This window comes from Muscardinus avellanarius (assembly GCF_963383645.1).
Source record: "Muscardinus avellanarius genome assembly, chromosome: 1".
NCBI lineage: Eukaryota > Metazoa > Chordata > Mammalia > Rodentia > Gliridae > Muscardinus > Muscardinus avellanarius.
In genome coordinates, this window is record NC_137786.1 from 165699520 (window position 1) to 165721992 (window position 22473).

Here is a 22473-nt window from a genome sequence, read left to right on the forward strand (position 1 = left end):
CCTTCTACCTCCAGTCTACACTCCCAGACCTATTTTATATTTTTTTAAATTTGGAAACAGGGTCCCTTAAGCCAGCAAGGCTGGCTCTGAACCTATGCGATGCAATGCGATGCTCCTGTCTCTGCCTCCCAAGCACGGGGATTACAAGCGTGTGCCACCACGCCCGGCTGCTTTTAGCATTTTTAAGTAGATTAAATTGGAGAACAAAAAAAAAAAAATTATTTCCTGTCCTCAAGCACTAAACGAGAACTGTTAGTTATTATTTTTTTTCTTGATGGCAATTTTAGACTCCGGAAAGATTTTTGTTTGTCCAGAGCAAAATAAAAAAAAGAAATTTCTCAGTAGAATGTTAAGTTGCTAAGTGTAGAATGTTGTATATTCTTCAACATTGTTTTTACTTTACTAAAATGAATAATGTTACTGTATTATAGTATATAAAACTGTTTTTTGAAATGGAAAAAATAATCTGGAACCTTGACTTTAGATAGACTATAGGTAAACATATAAACAACTAAAAAAAATACTAAATATCATACCTGTGTGTACAGGAGTTTTTTATTGTTTTAAGGATTTTTTTTTCTTTTAATACTGAGGATTAAACCCTTGGGGACAGTCTACCTTCAGGAAAGAACTGAATTTCACCCAAATGATCCACAGCTGCTCACTTCAGCTCCTTGTTTACCTTTCCTGTCTGGAGCCTGGTGCTGAGAGGCATGATGGCGCCAGTGCGGCTCTGCAATGCGGACTGGTTTCTTTTCTGGTCTCTGGTTGTTCTGGTCTTCTTTTTCTCTGTCCTTTGTGTTTACATTTTTTATTTTTCTGCTGATAGTGTTTTCTGGCTATGAAAAGCGCTGATTTTGTGGCAATAGAGATCGAGTTTTAGCAGAACTCGTAAACGTTGCTTTTCTCTTTCTTTTTTTTTTTTTAAATTTGGGAACAGGGTCTCTTAAGCCAGCGACACTGGCTTCGAACCTGTGTGATCCTCCTGACTCCGACTCCCAAGCGCGGCGGGTATTGACAAGCGTGTGTCACCACGCCCGGCTGGAGAATTTCATTTCATTTGCTTTTCTTTCACAATGCTTCTCTTTTCGTCCTATTTACTTAACCTGAATGAAATTTTATCATGGGATAAAACAAATGATTTCTGTCAAATCAAGTTCAGCCTTCTCAATCAATTTACTTTGAAGTAATATTTTATTTTCCTGTTTGAGGGCATTTAGTAATGCCCATTTGCTTTAAGAACTTTTCCAGTGAAGAAACAAGAGGAAAAGGCAAAGACCACCTTTAGAAAGCTGTAGCACCATAAAATTCCTTACAAATTCTATTCCATCTGTTTGTAACTTTAAGGCTTTGATGAACTAGGTGGACTTCTGAAACCAACAGTGGCCTCTCAGAACCAGAGTCTTCCTGTTGCCAAACTCCCACCTAATAAGTTAGTATCTGATGACTTGGATTCATCTTTAGCCAACCTTGTGGGCAGTAAGTAGTTTTAAATTCTTTAATTGTCTTTTTTTTGAAGAGTTGTTTTATTAAAATTAGTCTGGTTTTAAAATGCTTTCTTCTCCATTCCTAGATCTTGGCATTGGAAATGGAACCACTAAGAAGTAAGTGTTTTATTTGTATTCTTTTCTCACATGTCATTTAGAATTTGATTTGGCTTTCTACTCAAAAATATGAATATAGACATCAATTCTATATTTTCAATGCTTTAAGCACATAGTACAGAAACTTTATAATATGACATTTGATACTGTCACTTATGTTTATTTATTTAAAGTGATGTCAATTGGAGTCAGCCAGGTGAAAAGAAATTAACTGGAGGCTCTAACTGGCAACCAAAGGTTGCACCAACAACTGCTTGGAATGCTGCAACAATGGTGAGTTGGGAAAGCTCCTCATATACTAACACATGAATATTTAATTAAATATATGACAGGAACATGTCTTCAAAAAGGCATAAATGGAAAGATTGTTATTGAATTTTATAAGTAGCTTATATTTCTTTTGAAGCTGGTTAACTATTTGTCAGGTATGTTTTATGTATTTAAGGGTTGCTTTGTTCTAAGCATTAATTTAGTAAACATTATATGGTTTTATTTTACATAACCTTATTTAAGCCAGGTATCACAGAAACGATTTTTTCTCCATTTTGCAGATGGGGAAATAAAGGCACAGAGGTATTAAGGCACAGAGATATTAAGATATGGCCCTATTTACTTGTATATTAAAATTATTGTATATAAAAATTAGTATTTTGTAATAAAATTAGTAGGGCTGAGCTAAATTTAGCTACCTTTTTAAGGTACTTTTTTTTTTTTTGGGGGGGCAGTACTGGGGATTGTACCCAGGGACATTCTACCTCCAAGCTACACCCCCAGCCGTTTTTATTCTTTATTTTTGAAACAGGGTCTTGCTGCATTGTGGAGGGCCTCACTAAATAGCTGAGGCTGGCCGTGAACTTGAGATCCTCCTGTCTCAGCCTCCCAGATACTGGGTTTACAAGTGTGCACTACCACACCCGGCTTAAGATATTCAGTTTTTACAGATAGTTGTAGTTCCCAGAACTAATAAAAAACATTGAATTTAAGTAATAGAAGTTTTGTAAATTCACACACACAAATACATATACATGTTCTGTCTTAAGCTGATATTGCAGTCTGGGAGAATGTGAGCATGCATCATCCCAACTTTAAAGTGTAAGGCTGGTTATATCTCCAAATGCAAAAGCAGTTACAAAGCAGATTTAAATTAGAAAATCTAAGCCAGGCGTGGTGGCTCACGCTTATAATCCCAGCATTCGGGAGGCTGAAACCGGAGGATTGCGGTTCTCAGACAGCCTCAGCTACTTAGTGAGGCCCTCCACAACTTAGTGAGACCCTGTTTCAAAATAAAGACTAAAAGTAGAGCAGGCGGTGTGGCTCGGAGGTCAAATACCCCTGGGTTCCATCCTCAGACCCGCCAAAAAAAAAAGAAAATCTATCCTTTTCCATTCTGAATCTATTGTTTTTTCCACTACAGCCACCTCACTGAGGGGTGATAGGAGTTTAGGTTAGTGAATTTTATGGTCTCTGGTGTGAATTTTATGCAAATATTGTATGAGGAATGACATAAATACAAAAGCTTTTATTGAAATGCAACATTTGCTTATTTTGTATTAAATTCGTATTAATATATAGGACATATTACAGATTTTTAGGTAGTACTTTACTTGAGTTGGATATAATAGTGTATATTATCTCTTAAAGAGATTTTGTTAAAATATTTGTATATATTGTATGGTTTCTTTTTATTGACTAATGTGTGGGGCTCATGATGTGATTCACTACTTAAGATAAACTGCTGCTATGACATTTCTTTACATTTCTAACCTTTTATTATTAATCTTAAAACACTGTCAAGGTTTTTAATGCTTTTTTAATTCAAGACAAATTCATTGGAATTTTTATTAAAATATTTCATACTATGAATTCTTTTTATTAGTGCTTGCAGTTTTAGTGGTAAAAAGCAACCCTGTTTATGGGACACACTGAATTTTAGTCTCTTGACAATATTGGCAGATTTTATGCTTTAATGATATAATCAATGAATTACTGTATATTTAGAAGGATGAGGCTAAAGACTCAATTTCCCTTGTTAACCTTGATAGTGTTTTGGTACAGATGTACTTTCATTAGATAATTGGGAATACAAGGGACTTTAGGCAGTGAATGTACATGTGAACTAAAATGCTATCTGTGTATTTTCTGTTGTGTAAGTACTTGTTCTAATCCAGTGTTATTGCATTATGTAATTGTTCTCCCTGGGAAAAACAGAATGGCATGCATTTTCCACAATACGTAAGTGACCAAAAACTAGCCTTTTTGCAATAAATTGGCATGCTATTAACCACTGCTGCAGCAGAATCTCATAACCCTCCAGCTATTACTTGTTTTCACATTAGATTTTCAATGTGCAAAAAGTTCTTCCTAGCATCTACTGATTTCATGGGTGTGTTGCAGAGTTGATTCTGATGGTGGCATGGGAAATACCAATTTTTTTTCTCGCTTAATATTCTGCCATTTGCTGCCAGATGGCTGGGTGTCTGTGTGTGTATCTGTGCTGCCACTATGCACTTGATGACTTCTGAATGAAGGGAAATGTTGATTGTTGTAATGTTTAAAATAACAATTGCATGAAATCTTACAGGCTTCTGCTCTACTTGGCAGTTTGTCTACTGCTGTTGCAGATCTTGGTTTTTAAGTAGGGAGAGACCAATAAGCCCTACATGCTCACTGAGATAACTAAACTTTTAACTGTTCACTTTAGTGTTATTTTTTAAAAGTTATGCTTCATTTAACTTCTCCATGCATATGTTCAAATTTCTGTATAATTTTAAGTTTTTTTTAAAAAAATGTATCAGTTGTGTTATTGGTCTTTCACCTGTATTCAATTTCAGTCTTCATTACAAGAAACACATGCAGGGAATGTTAAGACAGCAAATATATGTAAAATAGCTGTATGATTATTAACTGTAACTACCTTAGGATTGTATATTTATAGTCAGTTTTAAAGTAATAGGAGAATGGAAACCTAAATACTTTAGTGAAAGATGACTCTCAGTCATTAAAACATAAATTGATTTAAAAATTATTCTCATAAGTAATTTTTATAATAAATTAGAAAATTAACACATAATCTTAATGTAGGAACTATACTTCATAGAAATAGTTTTATTGAATCATGGTTTGAAATCCTTGAGGTTCTTTGAAAAACAATGTTTGAGTTCCTTAGTACTAAATTTTAGAAGATCATGTTAATTGATTTGGGATAATTATTTTATTATTTGAATGCTAAAGAAATGAAAGCATTTAGTATCGGCTTTTTTTAAAAATGTTTTTATGATAGTGAGACTTTAAATTTTAGAACTTTGAGTACTTTTTAAAATCAAAATACTTCATTTGGCAGTGCTGGGGATCAGACATAGGGCCTCATGCATGCCAGGCAAGCACTCTGTGAAAGATTTTTAAAGCTATAAAAGTACATTGAAATCTTGGTTCACTGTTGTTTCTAAGTTTGTGGTATTTTTTCTTTTTAATAATTCTGTTTTCCTGCTAATTTCAAGACACTTTTTCATTGAGCTTTGAGAGTTATGAATGATCACAAATGTCACTTAATTACAGCTGTCTTAGCAAAAATTTTTTAGTCTAAAGAGAGTTATTAATCCCTTCAACTCAGTTGATAAATATGTCATAATTCCTTTTTATTTTTCCTTTTACCCTATCAGGCACCCCCTGTAATGGCCTATCCTGCTACTACACCAACAGGCATGCTAGGATATGGAATTGTAAGTATTTTTCCTGATGAAAAGCTTTTGGAAAATAGATTGATCCATTATTTACTATGCTTTTATCACAATTTTAACCAAAGAAAGAATTTAGTGCTGTACATACCCTAGTGGAAGCATTGGTTTCATAAGTATTTCTAGAATAAGGAGTGTAAAATATATATTATTTGTGTTCACAGTATTATCTGACTTATTTTCCTCCTTATAACTTTACTAGGCATGTTTTTTTTAACTACAAATTCATTTAAATGCTAATGTTAACTCCCAAGTATTTGTTGTGTTCTGATATTAGGTACCATTAAAGTCTTACTGTAGAAAAAGAGGATTAATTTTTTTTAATTACATAGGAATAAATTTAGTCTAGTACAGACCAGATTTTCCTGAGACTGATTGTTATAGAATAAGTAGGTTTTGAATTTTAAACTCCCCACAATCCACCTTCTATAGTGCCCTTACTCTTGCAGACCTCTCAAATATAGATTTACTTAAATGTGAGTTACTGGTAGTGGTTTCAACCCCCTTGTTAATGTTTGAGGAAATAATGCTGGTAGAAAGCAACATTATTTGCCTTGCTATTGCTATTATGCCTGTTCTCCTACTTTATATACATAATATGGAGTACACATGGAGAAATTTCACAGCGTTTGGGTTGGGGGTTGTGGCCATAAACTTAAAAGTGAAGCTCTTGGTGCCTGGTGTGGTGGCGCATGCTTGTAATCCCAGTGCTTGGGAGGCTGAGAGAGAAGGATTGCATAGGTTCAAAGCCAGCCTCAGCTACTTAGTGAGGCTCTCAGCAATTTAGGAAGACCCTGTTTCCAAATAAATTACAAGATAGGGCTGGGGTGTAGCCCAGAGGTAGAAAGCCCCTGCGTTCTACCCCCTAGTACCACACACACACAAAAAAAGTGAAGCCCTTAATATAAATATTTGTCTATTTGCTAGGTTAAACAGAATTTTTTGAAAGTTGGGATTTTAGAGTGTTGCATTTTAACCAATGTGTTATTATTGGCCTACATATTTTCAAAGAACCAGATAATTGAAACTCTTTTCAATTACTCAAGGATGAATTAACTTTGTGTATAATTTAAGCTTCTTGAGAGTTCCTACAAAATATGTAAAAGAAAATTAAAGAACTATATAGAATAAACTTCTATTAAAAAATCAACTATCGCTGGACATGGTGGCGTGCGCTTGTAATTCCCACACTTGGGAAGCTGAGACAGGAGGATCGCACAGGTTCGAAGCCAGCCTCAGCTACTTAGTGAGGCTCTCAGCAATGTAGTGAGACCCTGTTTCCAAATAAAATATATAATAAGCCTGGGAGTATAGCCCAGAGGTAGGAAGTCCCTGGGTTCCACCCCAGTAGCACCAAAAAAAAAAAAAAAAAATCAGCTGTCAGCCAGGTATGGTATGGTGGTACATACCTGTAATCTCAGCTACTCAGGAGGCAACTTAACACAACCCTTTCTCAAAATAAAATATACTGGAAATTTAGCTCAGTGGTAGAGCACTTATCTATCACAAAGCCCTGGGTTTAATCCCCAGTACTGCAATAAATAAGTAAGGCGCTAGGGATATCACTCAGTGGTAGACACCCCTGGATACTAGATCCCCAGTACCCTCAAAAACAAAACAACAGCATTAAAAAACAATTGTCTTCATTTGTGATTGTTTGCATAATGGGATAAAACTTGATTTAAAGCTGGGCATGGTAGCACATACCTGTAATCCTAGTACTTGGGAAGCTGAGACAGGAAGATCACAGGTTCAAAGCCAGCCTCAGCAACTTAGTGAGACCCTGATTAAAAATAAAAAATAAAATAGGGCTGGGTGTATAGCTTGGAGGTAGAATGTCTCTGGGTTCAGTCCCCAGCACCACAAACAAAACAAACAAAAACTTGATTTAATAGCCTGGCATGGTAGTACATGCCTGTAATCCTTGGGAGGTTGAGACAAAGGATCACAAGTTTGCAGCCAACTTCAGCAACTTAGTGAAGGCCTCCACAACTTCATGAGACCATTTTAAAATTTAAAAAATAGGGCTGGATGTATAGTTCAGAGGCCACTAAACAACAATAATAAACCAACTTGATTTGACATACAAAGGCAATGTTTGCTTTGAAATGTTTTAGCAGTTAATACACAGAACCTAAAGATTTTTCTATAAATCTGTCAAATCTGGAAATTGTGGGAGTTTGGGGTTTAAATTTTTTTCGGTAGCACTATAGTAAAATTTTAAGTTTTGCAACTCACTGAATAGAAAAAAGCTTCCTTACCACTTTTGTAAAATGAGCATGCTGAAGACTTTCCACCTCCCCCAAAAATACTGTTATCACTTGTAGCTGTTATTCTTATTTGCATTCAGAAGAATTGCTCCTTTCAATCAAATCAAAGGTTTTGATACCTTTGATTCCTTTTATCCTTTTTGTTTACATAGTTATAGTAAGGAAGATGTGAATCCAGGATGCTTAACTTGATATTCTTTTGTTTTATAGCCTCCTCAAATGGGAAGTGTACCTGTAATGACACAACCAACCTTAATATACAGCCAGCCTGTTATGAGACCACCAAACCCCTTTGGCCCTGTATCAGGAGCACAGGTATTGCATTCTACCTGTAACTGTTGGCAGTCTACTTAATTTGAATGGGCTATATAATACTAAAGAATCCTTTCATAGAACTTTAGTTGCTAGCATTTCCTCCCTGTAGTATGAATGTTACTTAGTATTTTTCTCATGTAAAAGTTTTAAGGATTGTTGATTTGGAGGGAAAGGGAAAGTGGATTACAAATATTGGAAATGGAAAATTCTTGATAACTGATAGTTGGTGGATCCAGAGATGGTTTTTTGAGGTTAAGGAATCTGCTTTTTTTTCATGATTCTGGCATGCTGTCCTTTGTGAGCTCTTGAAACTATTAAATAAGAGTGTCAGTTCCTTGGCTGATGGCTTGAAAGGTTACAACAGAACATCCTTTGGGATATTTGTAAGCCTCTTGGTGAGTCTCCAAAAAGTCTTGCATTTTTTTTTATTAGATAGCTTTCTGTCACTAAGGATTGTATATGAAAAAAAGTGGGGGACAGAAGGACTTGAAATACCATGCTGACCATTTTTTTTTTTTTAATGAGAAACTTTCCTGTTCAAATGTTTCTAGGGCTTTATGGATTCCTGAAAATTCACCATAATATTCACTCTTTATTTTTTATCTTATTATTGTTAGTGTTAAAGGAATTAGAAATTTTTTAAAGCTTGTACCTGTTATTCTGAGAAGAGATAGGAAATTCCTTTTTTACTTTTGAGTTCATTATGAAGTGATAGGATCGCTTATCATTCTGTATCTGTAGTTCTGCTCATTACTATTTAATAGTTAGAAATAGTTTATTATATTCAGTTGTTAAATCACTTTTTTATTTCCCAAATGGTTTCTCATGCCAATGGATCCATGACTGTTGTGTGTGATGCTTATTTGAAAACATTTGAATGAGCTCTTTTCTACTTTCATACACACACTATACATTTGCCCAAACATAGGTGTCACATTGTTAAACTTAATTAATACTGATCTAGTTCAAATGTAGTCTCTCTGTATTTTGTAGACTAATGAAACCTTGGAGGTTCTTTTATTTTAGCCTTTTATATGAAATTATTTGACAATTAACATCTCTGTTGACTGGGAATGGGTAGTGAATTTAGTTCTCAGATATAAAATCCTTGCAATTTATAAATTTGCGCACATGCCTCTCCTTCCCCCCATCCATATTACAATGACTTTTCCTCCTATTAGCTATACTTTTAGCTTCAAATACATTATTATTATTATTATTTTTTAAGAAACTATGGTCCAGAGCTCTGGACTTCCTAGGAACTCTGATTATAGAAAATTTTCTCTGATGTAAACTCTGAAGTCATTCTACATCTTGTCTTGAAATGCTAACTTAAATTTTAATTTTGACTTTAACCTGATACTCAAAATAACATAGAAGGTAGGTAGGTCTACTATTGCCATCATGTTTCATAGATGAAGGAGACTGAGACTTGGAAAGGTTCTTCAACTAACCATGTGGTGAAATGCATCTTATTTTCCTGTGTCCTTGATTCTTCAGTCAGTGCTCATTTTAACCACACTGCCTCTACTTGTGGGCCTGGAGCCCTTATGGCTATTAAAAGAGCTCTTATCATCTTTACTAGCAATAAGACACTGTCGATTCCTTGGATTTTCTTGTTGGATTATAAACCACTTTTATACAGTCTGCATGTTAGCTACTGTAGTTGTCAAGCGCATCCTCTCTGGCATATTATTCATAAAGAATAACAAAATCATGTTACAGGAAACATGGATGAAACTAGAGATAATGTTAAGTGAAATGAACCAAACCTAGAGAAGTATTGACCAGGCATAGTGGAGCACCTGCAAATCCTAGTATTTGGGAGCCTAAGATAAGAGATTGCAGGTTTCTAGACAGTCACCAATTGCTGCAACTTAATGAGACCGTGTTTCAAAAAATAAATAGGTATAGCTCAGAGGCAGAATGTTCCTGGGTTCAATCCCTAGTACCTCCTTCCCCCACCCCTACCTCCACACAAATGACAAATACTGAATTTTTTTCTCATCTGTGGAATCTAGAGAAAAAATACAACATGAAAATCCCATGGAAAGTATTAGAGAAGACAAAGGATATCAGGGAGGAACAGAGAGTGAAGGAGGGTAATGGGGAAACATATATTTAAAGTATACTATATGCATGTATGAATATGCCACAATGAACACCATTATTCTGTATAATTAAAATGTACTAATAAAAAGCCTTCTATAATTTTAGATAATACCTTTGACCTTCAAATATTGTATATGAGATATGAGATTTGCTTTTTTAAAAATTTTGCTTAAAAAAATAGTAAAAATGTACCTTAAATAAAAAGATAACTTACCGGGCATGGTGGTGCAGGCTTGTAATCCTAGTTTGGGAGGCTGAGACAGGAGGATCTCAGGTTCAAGGCCAGCCTCAGCTACTTAGTGAGGCCCTCCACAACGTAGTGACACCCTATTTCAAAATTAAGAATAAAAAATAGGTCTGGGGGGTATAGCTTGGAGGTAGAATGCCCCTGGGTTCAGCCCCCAGTACCACACAAAGAAACAAAAAATAAAAAAAATAACTGCTGGATAGCTAGGCATGGTGGTACACACTTATAATCCCAATACTTAGGAGGCTGAGAGTAGGAGTACAGGTTTGAGGCCAACCTCAGCAATTTAGTGAGATCCTTTAGCAACTTAGGCTCTGTTTCAAAATAAAAAATAAAATTGAGCTAGGGGTGTAGCTCACAGGTAGAATGCTTCTGGATTCAACTTCCAGCACCAATAATTAATTAAAATTTCTGGTTTTCCAACATTGCTCCCACCCCCCCCCCCCAATTCCCGCTCCATTCCCTCCCCATCGCGCCTTCCCGTGCTTGGTTAGTGATTGACTTTGATATGTTTGTTTAAATATATCATGCGCTTTAGAGAGTTTCCCCCAACATTGCTCTTAACCCAGGTTTTATATCCCATTGCCTTCTAAAACCCATATAACCTTTTTCCTGAAATACTGAAAAAGTGCCAGAATTTCCCTGTGCATGAAAAGAAACTGTGATTAAAATGCCTTCTCCTAATCACTTTATGCCAGAAGAAAAGTAATTGAGAACATTAGGCTAATAAGTTTCTAGTTTAAAAATGAGTACTTAACTCTAAATATTACTGATTGAAAATCACATGTAGGAAGCAAATCGAAAACTACAAAAAGAGAAAATAAGACAGAAGTTTGGTCTCCTCATATAAATGTTTTGCATCATTTGAAAGTCACAATCTTAAATTTTTAAACTTTGCTCTTAATTCCTTTTCCTCTTTTTTCTCTATATATTTGCTCTCAGAAATATACTTATTTTTCTTCCGCTGTTAATTAAATCTACTCTTCTTGCTTCGCCCAGGTCAGAACCTCTTTATTCATGCTCATTTTGCAAGTCTCCCATGTTCTTTACATATCTGATTTAATCCCGTGTATGGATATTGGTATAATCTTCTATAGGCAGAATTTATAGTGTCGTATCTCCATACTCAAAAATTTAATGAGGTGAATCTAAATTTAATTGAACATTTATGACATCCCCTCAGCTTTCCCTTCACCTTAAAACTACCTCTTGGAAATCTGTTTGTAAGGGTAATGCTGAATGAACAGTGTTCAGCTGCTTTCATCCCCATGCCACCTTTTAGTTTTCAGTAAGTATCCAGTAGTACTTAGGCTCTTTGTTTTTTCCAAAAACTCTTCATCTGCCATAAAGTGGATTTACTCTGCCTGTCTTTTGGTCATCTAATGTCCCTTTTGAGTTTTTAGGAGATTCAGAATTCTTTTTCCTTATCTTGCATTATGTTTTCTTATGACCTTATGACTACCCTGACAGTCTAGCAAGAGACTCTCTGATAGTAAATTTCCTGAAAGTAGGCTTCTGTATACCCTGTTTACTTTTGTGTTTCCAGTTTCTAGTATAGTGCCTGACCTGTAATAGTTTGGGGACATATTTGTTGACTAAATCTTGATGAAAACTTACTTTTTCATCATGTAACTTACACTGCTCCTCTTTAATCTCTTCTTTTATATAATTAGAACCATTGTAATAACTTAAGGCAATGTTCAACGTTGGTTTGATATATTGGCTAACAGTTAATATAATCTAAAATATTAGCTGACTCACCCCAGAAATGAAGATACTTTTGATTGCATGATTGAATATTTTAGTAATTTTAAAATTAAGCCATTCATCTTCAAGGTAGTTGAAGTTTTAAGAATTTTGCCTTAATGTTTACTGGTTCTTAGCCAATTCATTGGATTGATGAATTGACTAAGAACAAATATTGATTATTAAGTGCTAGTTGTAATCACACTAACATTTTTAAGTGAATTATTTTTTTTTCTTTCTTTCTTTTTTTTTCTTCTTTTCTTTCTTTTTTTTTTTTTTGGTGGTACTGGGGATGGAACCCAAGGACCTTCTATGGGCTACACTCCCAGACCTATTTTATAATTTTATTTGGAAACAGGGTCTCTTAAACCAGCAAGGCTGGCTTCGAACCTGCATGGTCCTCCTGTCTCAGCCTCCCAAGTGCGGGGATTACAAGTGTGCACCACCACGTCCGGTATGAATGTGTGTGTGTGTGTGTGTGTGTGTGTGTGTGTGTGTGTGTGTGTGTGTGTCTCCGTCTCCCCTCTCTCTTTTGGTCCTGAGAATTGAACCTGGGGCTTCATGCATACTAAATACAATATCTGCCACCAGCCCCATGTCCCAGTTTTGTATTTTACTGTGCATGTGCTGGCTCATTATTCAGTATGTATCTGTGTGTATTTCCATTTGTTTCTTAATTGCTTAAAAAGGGATATTATATTCTTCTGTTTCTAATATTGTAGCTGTTTTTTAAAAAATATATTCATGTTGGGCACCATGGCACATGCCAATAATCACAGTCATTCAGACGGCTTAGACAGGAAGTATGTAGTTTGAGGTAAGCCTGGACAATTTACAGATCCTGTCTCAAAAAAAATACATTAAATAAATAAAAGACAATGTTCTATATTAATGCATCTTTTTAGATATTTAACTACATGGAACATAGTAGGTCCCTGTAGTTTTTATTTATTTTTTCTTTATTCTGTGCTTTCCCACAGTATTACTCAGAATGTGGTTGCTTGTTACAGGCTACTTAATGTGTCTGTCTGTTAACCTGGGAAGAATAGGGACTCTTCTACCTTCTTTTTCTGATGCTTTATGTAAATTTACTGGTGTTTTTTAATAAATTGGAATGTTCATTGTTGACCACTAGTTTGTAAACTCATTCCACATTTTCTTTTTTTATTTTATTTTATATTCTGAACATTTTAATGTAAACATTTAGAAATACAGCAAATTTATGACCTTACAATTTTTCTTTAGAATTTCATTGGGGCAATATGGTTATGCATCATAATGCGATCCAAAGTCATACATTGTACACATAACATCTCTTGGTGTAGTTCTGTCCTAGCCCCATTCCACTGCCCCTTCCCCCTGTACATGCTAGTCAGATGGTTAGTGATACCTTCATAGTTGGAAATAATATTATTTGATGGGCTCACGTTTTTAAAATTTTTTTTATTGGTGCATTATATTCATTTTTAATATGCAGCTATTAAATTACTAAGAATGAAGACAGTTAACTTAGTTTCAGTGATATGAAATAACTCCTTGCATGTCGGTAAGGCTGTTTTCAATACTGTTGAAACTCTTCAAGAGTAGGGAATGTTATTGTACTTACCATGTAACCACTGCTTTACATGAGAGATTCACATTGACCCTATATCTGTCTGCTGTTTTCCCAAAAGCAATATGAAAATTATAGCATGTTCAATATGGATATTTAATTTAAAAAACATATTAAAAGTTCCATTGGTTTCTTGGTTGTATTTAGGATTTTATATGAAGGATTACCAGTATTGTTTAGGGGAAGGTATGGCCAAAGATGCAAAATAGCTGCTCTTTTCTTGTTTGCAATAGCCCATTTTAAGTAAGTCTGACATCAGTTAAATTTCTAAAAGGAAACAATGGCTTTGTTGTGTTTTTTTTACCCTTCTAAATAGGGGTACTGTTGGCTTTGGATATTGGAATAATTGAAGTCTTACATATAAAAATGGCCTTTTAAATGACTTTCTTGTATGTAAGAAGCAATAGCTCTTTGCTTTTAGGCTTAGTTTTGTTTTTATTGTTCTAACTTTCTTGGTATGTTAATTGTGGATGTTGGTGCCTCTATCTTTGGGATTTCTGTGAAATTGGCCTTTTCCTTTCCAGCAGTGTATTGTGGTCATTCATCCTTGTCTAATACTATGAGAGCCACTACCGTGAATGAAGACTCGATTTGGGAATTGAGATTTAGTGCCATAGGTGAAAAAACGATGTGCACCCGCAACAGTCATACCTAAAGTGTTAGGAGTCTCAATCAGCTGACCTCTGTATAATAAGGCCTTATTGCATTTTTGCTGAGGATAAAAGTGTTCTTAAAATCTTGGGTGACTGAAATCTTCATAATGAACATCAGTGACCATATACAGCCCAGTGTATATAGTAAACATATAGTAATGTATTGACTTCTAATGTTTCCTAGAGAAGTCCCTTTTGAAAAATTATTTTGTGACTGGGGTTGTAGCTCAGCAGTTCAGCACTTGCCTAACATGCACAAGGCTGTGAGTCTGTCCCCTAACACCACACTAAAAAACAGATATACAAATAAAACCTCTCACTTCAACTTTTTCCTGTAAGTTAAATTTTAGCTAAAGAGAAATTGATAGGAGTATTAGATTTTAGAAAGGAAAAAAAAAGGCACAAGACTCAGAGTCAGCAAATCTGCATTAGAGTTTGTACTCTTCTCCTAGGCCTGCCATAACAAAGTATCACAAATTTACTGGCTTAAAATAAGAGAAATGTATTCATTTGTTTGTACTCTTCTCCTAGGCCTGCCATAACAAAGTATCACAAACTTTTACTGGCTTAAAATAAGAGAAATGTATTCATTTGCCTTCAGTGCCAGAGGCTTCCTGTGTGAAATGCAGCTGTTGTCAGGGCCATGCTCTGTATCCTCTCAGAGGAGGATCTGTCTTTGTCTCCTCTTGTAGCCTTTGGTAGCTTCAGCCCTTTGATTTGCAGCTACAGCACTTTAATCCCTGCCTCTGCTAAATGGGATTTTGTGTGTCTCCACCGTCACGTGACCTCTCATAAGGACACCAGTCATTGGATTAGGGATCACCCTAATGACCTCATCCTAATTTTATTGCATCTACAAAGACCTTATTTCCAAATGAGGTTAGTTAAAGGTAGAGGGTTAGGACTTCAACATGTCTTTTTTAGGGAAAAGGGTATACAATTCAACAGTCCCAGGTTGTCCTTAATAACCATGTGTTTCAGGACAAATTGGGTAACTGTAAAGTTGAGATAATACTTTTATGTACTTTATAGGTTTCTATAAGGATCAAATTGAAAATATTTAAAATTAATTCAGGAGCCGGGTGTTGTGGTGCACATTTGTAATCCTAGCATTTAGAAACCTGAGATAGGAGGATCGCGGTTCGAGGACAGCCTCAGCTACTTAGTGAGGCCCTTTGCAACTCAGTGAGATTCTGTTTCAAAAATAAAGAATAAAAAATAGAGCTGGGGGTGTAGCTTGGAGGTAGAATGCCCCTAGGTTCCATCACCAATACCACAAATAATAAAATTAGGATTATGGGGTTTTATTTAATTTTAATAATAATTTTCTAAGGAAACACTGTTTTAGAAGAAAATTTTAACAGAGTTTTTCTATTATGGAAATTGTTTCTGTTCCTTGAACTGTTCTCACTTCCTACTTGTAATTTATTACAATACACTTTTCTTTTATATGTTGTGAATTTTCTGGATTATATATAATCAATAGTTCAGTATTATGATTCACTTTATGACTGAGAAGTCCATTATCAAGGTGCCAGCTTCTGGTGAAGGCTTTCTTGCTACATCATAACATTGCAAAGGCATCATGCAGTGGAAGAGCCAAAAGAGAGCACTCAAGAAGGGTAAACCACTAATGAGATGGCCAGTTCTTGAGGGTGGAGACTTATGACCTAAACAATTTTAAAGGTTCTATTTCCTTTGTTTGTCGGGGTTAGGGGTCGGTACTGGGGATTGAACCCAGGGGCATTCTATCTCTGAGCTCCTACCCTTTCCAATACTATTTTATTTTGAAACAGGGTTTTTCTCACTAGGTTGATGAGAATCTCACTACTTGCTGAGGCAAGGAGTGAGATCCTCTAACTCCAACCTTGAAATCTTCCTGTCTCAGCCTCCTAAGTACTGGGATTACAGGTGTGTGTCACCATGCCATACTTAAAAATAGGAATATTTACCCAGGCGTGGTGGCACATGCTAGTAATCCCAGTATTTGGGAGGCTGAGCTAGGAGGATCATGGTTTGCAGCCAGCCTCAGCTACTACTTAGTGAGGCCCCTTGTAACTCAGTGAGACCCTTTTTCAAAATAAAGAATAAAATAATAGGGTTGGGGGTGTATGTAGTTCGGAGGTAAAATGCCCCTGAGTTCCATCCCCAGTACCGGGGGAAAAATAGGAATATTTAAATTATTAAATTTTAAAATTAAAGAGAGAAGCTCTTATTTCTTTTATTTGTCCATTCATTTGTTCTTTTTTTTTTTTTTTTTTTTTTTTTTGGTAGTACTGGGGATAGAACCCAGGGGCATGCTACCTCCAAGCTACACCCCTAGCCCTAGTTTTTATTCTTTATTTTGAAACAGGGTCTCATTAAGTTTCTGAGGGCCTATGTAGCTAACGCTGGCCATAAATCTGTGATCCTCCTTCTCAGCCTTTTATGTACTGGGATTACAATGCCTAATTTCATCTTATATTCCATGTTGAAGGTAATTTTTATACAGAACTAATCACTGAAAAGCATTTTAATTCCACCCATTTTAGAATGCTTATAATATGTGTCACTGCTAATTGCTGAGCAAGAAACAGGTCAAATGTGTTGCTTGAACTCGAAGACCCTATAGGTGAGTGTAATTTGGAAATACAGCTGACTGATGGATAGTGAAAGCCCTTATTAAGAGGTAGAGAGCAGGGTGTGGTGACACACACTTGTAATCCCCACGCTTGGGAGGCAGAGACAGGAGGATCACTCAGGTTCGAAGCCAGCGTTGCTGGCTTAAGAGACCCTTTTTCCAAATAAAATATAAAATAGGTCTGGAAGTGTAGCCAGGAGGTAGAAGGGTTCCATCCCCAGTACCACCAAAAAAAAAAAAAAAAAAAAAGAGACAGAGACAGAGTGCTGAGAGCACGGTGGAGGAACTTTTGAGCTGGGCTAATTATGGTATAGGTGAACATTTGATGGTAGATGCTAGGAAAGATTGAACTCATGTTTATGCTAGGCAATGTGTTGTGTACTCATCATTTAATTCTCAAGACAGCCATAAAAAGAGATAAGAGTGTTTGTTTTAGGTGTTCTAACCTCTAAAAGAGAGCCAGGATTAGATTCAGTTGCATCATTCTACAAAACCCTGTTTAGTCATTCTAGGAAAAAGAACTGCACCCATTTCTTTCTTGAGATGTTGCCTTTGTTTCTTCAATGAAGACAAAATGAATCTCGACAGAATTGCTATTTGCTATCCAGGTTTTTGCTTGACTGAGAATTTAAATGTAAAGATGTGGCAAAGTTGCTTAAGAATTTTAGTAGAGAGCCAATGATATATTAGAAAATGTCCCCTAAATATCTAGTCTTTTCTGTTCTCTCTAAGCTTTTGATTGGACTAGCCAAACTTTCTGAAACTGCTACTAGTTTCTTGTTCTAACCTGATATTTTTTCCTTTGGTGTTAAATAGGACAGAATGAAATATATAAATATAACATTTTTATAAATGGAATTGTTTTTAATGTTTCTTTAGGTATGAAACTAATTTATAATTTCTGTATTATCTTTATTAAACATTCTATAATGCTCTGAAGGCAAAAAACAAGAGTTTTGCTAATATTGGAATATACATTTTTGAATTTCAACATATATCTTAAAGGTTGATTAGAGTAATGGAATTTAACTGAGTTAGTACCAGCAATTACTTCTGAATATTAGTATTTTCCTAAAAATGAGAAAAGAAGACTAAGTATGTTTATATTAGAGCAGTAAGACTAATCACATTGTTTAAGATACATCTCTAGTTGTGATACAGGTCACTTTGATTTGAACTAAGTGATAGCTATACTAAATTTTTAAAGTCTGTGGAAATTTGGGATGGAGAATATTTGAAATAAATGCCTTTACCCAAAGGTTTGTTTGGTTTTGTTATTGTTGGTAGTGGTATTTTATTTGTTTTATTTGTTATGGATTTCTGGTGATTGTGATTTGTAGTAGGATTTCAAATTGACTAGGATGATGCATTATGATCGATTTGTCTTACATTGACTTGTAAAATTTGGTGATTTTTATAATGAATATTGTTAGTTTTTTCCCCTTCTCTCCTTCTTGAGTACTTTAACTTTGCCTTTTTATGTTCTTTAGCAGCCTTATAGCATGTTTTTTAGTTTACTAGGAAAATAATAAGTAAAGGAAGGTCAACTGTGGTCAGGTTACTTTCCGATTTTTTTCTTAGTCATATAGGATCCCATTGCACCATTGTGGTCTTTTTTTTTTTTTTTTTTTTTTTTTTTCCTTTCTACTTTTCTCAAGCAGCAATATGGACAGTGTGCTTTCTTTCCTTCTCTATTTTGAGCTGTCTTACGTTCTCACCAATACATGGCATAGCTATTCTTTGGTACTGGTGCTGGGAAGGAGTGGAACCAGATGATTAAGGCTGCTGGATATCCCATTCCTTGAATTTGTGCAGCAGCCAAACCAGTTTGGGCTATGGTTTCATCTGCTTCAGATGGATATTAATGATGAAGACACTTATTCCACATATATTAAGTCTTCTCTTTGGTGTCATCAATTATGTTTTAATTTGTCTAAGTATTTATAGATGAAAAAAACATGCATGTGTGTGTTGTCTCTCTATCTTATCAGCTTTTAAGAGACAAGTAGAAGTTTTAGTGAAAAATCAGAACTTTCTGTACGAAGGAAAACTGATCCTCTTTAACATTGTAAGCTTCTTTGGACTTCTCTCTAGCAGCATGCTCACATATCGAAGAAAATAATAGTGTCTCCTTTGTCTGTATTCTTCAGGAACATTTTTTTTTTTTTTTTTTTTTTTGGTGGGGCTACTGGGTCTTCAAACTGCTAGTCTCAGGAGAATATGTTAAAACATTTTAGTGTGAAGCTCTTGTAGAAGACTTATGATTTTGGATGTAGCCTGTTTGTAATGAGCAGGATTTGTTGTTGCTTTAACTTGAAGCAAAAGAAAATGTGCTTTAGTGAGAAACCCAGAAACTCAGTAATAGAGATAAGTGTGAATCTCGTCCTCAGGCTCAGTGACTGATGATTACTTGAAAATTTTCTGCTTCTGAATAGTCATCCGTGTTTGGGTGAAAGTGGGTAGGGGCATCTTTCCAAGAAAGTTACACTTGAATCTGTTCCTTCATGGATGATACTTCAAGCCCAGATATACTACCTTGTTTCCTACCTGTGACTCTATCATTTTTCTCATTTTCTTTGAACATTTATTTCTGAAGAAATGGATTAGAAAAATGATTCTAATCCATTATAATTACAGTGATTTCTTAGCCTATAAATTGATCTCTGTTCAGCACAAGTTATATTATGCTAATGATATTTCTAGAAACTCATTGGATACTCATTCTTCATAATGTGTTTCTTAAATAAATAGAAAGGAGATCATTTTAGACCAGCAGCTTGAAATTCTTTATTATAGGATCTAAATGTTGGAAACAGGAATTTAAACTTTCATTTGGTAAACTTAGCTTTAATGTTCAATTGAACATCTCTAAAATCAGCTCATTTCATTACAGCTCTCTGCATTCTCTGCTAGCCTATAGAGAGGGAGAAAAAGAATTAAAAGTTTGTTCTAGATTAAATGGCTTATGTTGGCTTTAAAATACTTGTAAGTCAGCTTGCTGAAAGATATATGTGTGAAAATTAATATCTGGGGTTTTTTAAACTTTCTTTGGGAGAATACTAAAGATATGTTACTAAGTTCATGGTCTCCCCCACCTTATATTCAAAGTAGAGGTTAGAAATAGATTCTAAGAATAAAGCAAATATATTCAAATAGGAAGCAGGATTAGTGATCTACAGTGTTTGCCTTATTCAGTGCAGTATGTGGACATTTAGAATAGGTGAGTTTGAGAGCCCTTTCACCTCTACAGTGTATGCATCAAATGCAGCTTGTTCCCATAAACAGGCAGGAGACACCTCCATGTAAAAAAAATGTGAAAATTGTCTGCAGGATTTGCATTTCTTATAAAGAAGGAAGGAAAGAATGTGGCAGCTGTATATGTTGGGTGTGGACTGAGGTCAGGAGACCTGGACATAGGAAGCCTTCTTCACTCAGTTTAAGCACAGCCATGCATGCATATGCACACACAAAAAATGGTGCACCCATTTCCTCAGCGCCTACCCTCCCACACATTAAAAGTGTTTGCCATAGGTCAGCTTGTATCCACCTTTTGGGGTAAAAGCCTATTCCTTTTTTCAGAAGCATGAATTTGTTTTCTGAAAAACACATGCCATTAGATACCTTTAAATTGACATGTGACTAAAACTTTTGTTTAATGATTCCATTTTCTACAGAGGCTACCTTTATGTGTATTAAAGGTGACAAAATAAAACCACTTCTTCTTTCATTACATTTTCTGCTTTCATGTTCTGTCATTCTGAGATCTTTTTTTCTTTCCCTGTCTCTGTCTTCTTTTCCCCCAGCTGTCGGCAGCATCCAGCCCCTCCAGTCACAGTCCTCACAGAGCTTCAGGAAAGGACCCTTTTGCAGAGCTCTCTTTGGAGGATTTCTTATAAATCAATTTAGGTATTGCTGCTTGTTGGGGGAAATGGGGGCTTACATACTTAAAAAGAAATTACCAATCATTTAGCACAGTTCACTCTTTCTTTATTAAGGACTTTAGGTTCCCTCTGCATCTCCTCTGCCGCCGCCTCTATTCTTTAGATTAAGAATAAAAACGAGTCAAAATAGGACATAAAAAGAAACAACATTTGAAAATATCTTTCATATAATTAGAACGTTTGAAATCAAAGGACCATCTTACATATAGAAGCCTCCACTGCTCTCAGCAGACGGATGAAGTAAAATATCATCACTCAAAACTATGTGTCTTTAGTCAACCTTAAAAGAATTCTAAAGAACACCATAATTTGACACACTACATTAGAACTTGTTTAGGAGCATCTGTAGTTTTAGTGCAATGGCCAGTATTGTGAAGAATTCATCTTAATAATTTTCTTAGAGGATTGTGTATATATGTGTGCCTTTTCATTTAAAAATAGCAATCAGGTTTTTTAAATAGCCTTTTAAAAATAATAGCAAACGAACACTTTAGCACTTCTTAATAGAAGGATTCTGTATATGATCCACACTGCCTTTGTTTGCTGGAAGACAGTATAAATTGTTCTTCTTTGTGCTCTGGTCCCCAATTTATATTTACCTCCTGGATCTTTGGGAGTTTTTACTCTTCTTAGCAAGTTTATTAGCACATCTACCTTAGTAATATCTTTAGATAGGCAGTTTAAGAGAAATTATGAGTGAAGTCATCTTTGAGGGTACAGTGACTTCCTTTTTTATCGAAAAAAACATTCCCCTATTGATCTTTCAGATTTCGACTTATGATTTAGTCTGCATAACAGTCTTTCATTGTTGCTCATTTTATATCATTTAAAAATAATATTTCAAATTTTGTCTTCCTGAATTATATTTTACATGGAGTATTTGTGCTTACCAACAAATGTTTGAACTTGTCATAGAAAAATAGCTCATTGGTCTTCCTCCCCTTCCCCAACCCTCACAAGATACTCTTCAGCTTTTATTTATTACCATAGTATTTGGAAGTCCCTCTAATTATGCTTCACATGACAAGTTAATACTGACTTTGTTTCTAATGAGAGTTTGTGATAAGCATTTTTTGTAAACTCTTCTGGGCCAGTTGAATGGTAAAGGCCACAAAACATTTTTATTTGTGAGAAGGCATTCCACAGTGCAGTGAATTAATTTACACACTTCTTTTCTTTTTTCCAGATACAGTTTATGTAACTAGAAGAAAGAAAATGGAATTATTCCAAAAAGACAAGTGCTCAAGTGGTGAATCCTTACTTCCAGCAAAATCCAAACTGCTGTCTCTTAAACTCCTCTTCCATTAGAATGCTACAGTAACCCGGTGAAGGCCCATGAAGGAAATTGGGACTTGTTTATAGGAGAACGTATCAATTCAGTTTATAAAGCCAAGAATTGCCATGATTTAAGACTAAGATCTTTTTGGTGACTAACACTTCAGTTCCTTCAACTCCTATTAATACCCATAATCCGTAACCTACCAAGAAAAGTCCTTCTTTGGAAAGTGTGAAATTTATATTTGGAAAAGCTGCCTGGAGAGAAGAGCTGTGTCCTTTACTGTCATACAACAGGACGTGTTGGGGGATCAAAAATCATAATTCTTAATTACGCATTATCT

The 22473-nt window shown here is 35.3% G+C and overlaps 1 protein-coding gene across 4 annotated transcripts in view; it reads left to right on the forward strand.

Annotated features, from left to right (window-relative positions):
• Window positions 1-20809, forward strand: part of PICALM (phosphatidylinositol binding clathrin assembly protein) — a gene marked incomplete at both ends in the record, with an annotated part of 106847 nt that extends 86038 nt beyond the window's left edge. For 2 of the 4 annotated variants that reach the window (XM_080703222.1, XM_080703223.1), the window contains 7 exons: window positions 1348-1479; window positions 1574-1604; window positions 1778-1877; window positions 3813-3836; window positions 5264-5323; window positions 7819-7923; window positions 20717-20809. In XM_080703222.1, the coding sequence (XP_080559348.1) occupies window positions 1348-1479; window positions 1574-1604; window positions 1778-1877; window positions 3813-3836; window positions 5264-5323; window positions 7819-7923; window positions 20717-20809 (545 nt within the window). The remainder of the gene's footprint in view (window positions 1-1347; window positions 1480-1573; window positions 1605-1777; window positions 1878-3812; window positions 3837-5263; window positions 5324-7818; window positions 7924-20716) is intronic. The other 2 variants (XM_080703224.1, XM_080703225.1) reach the window with 2 other exon arrangements.
• Window positions 20810-22473: the final 1664 nt, after the last annotated feature.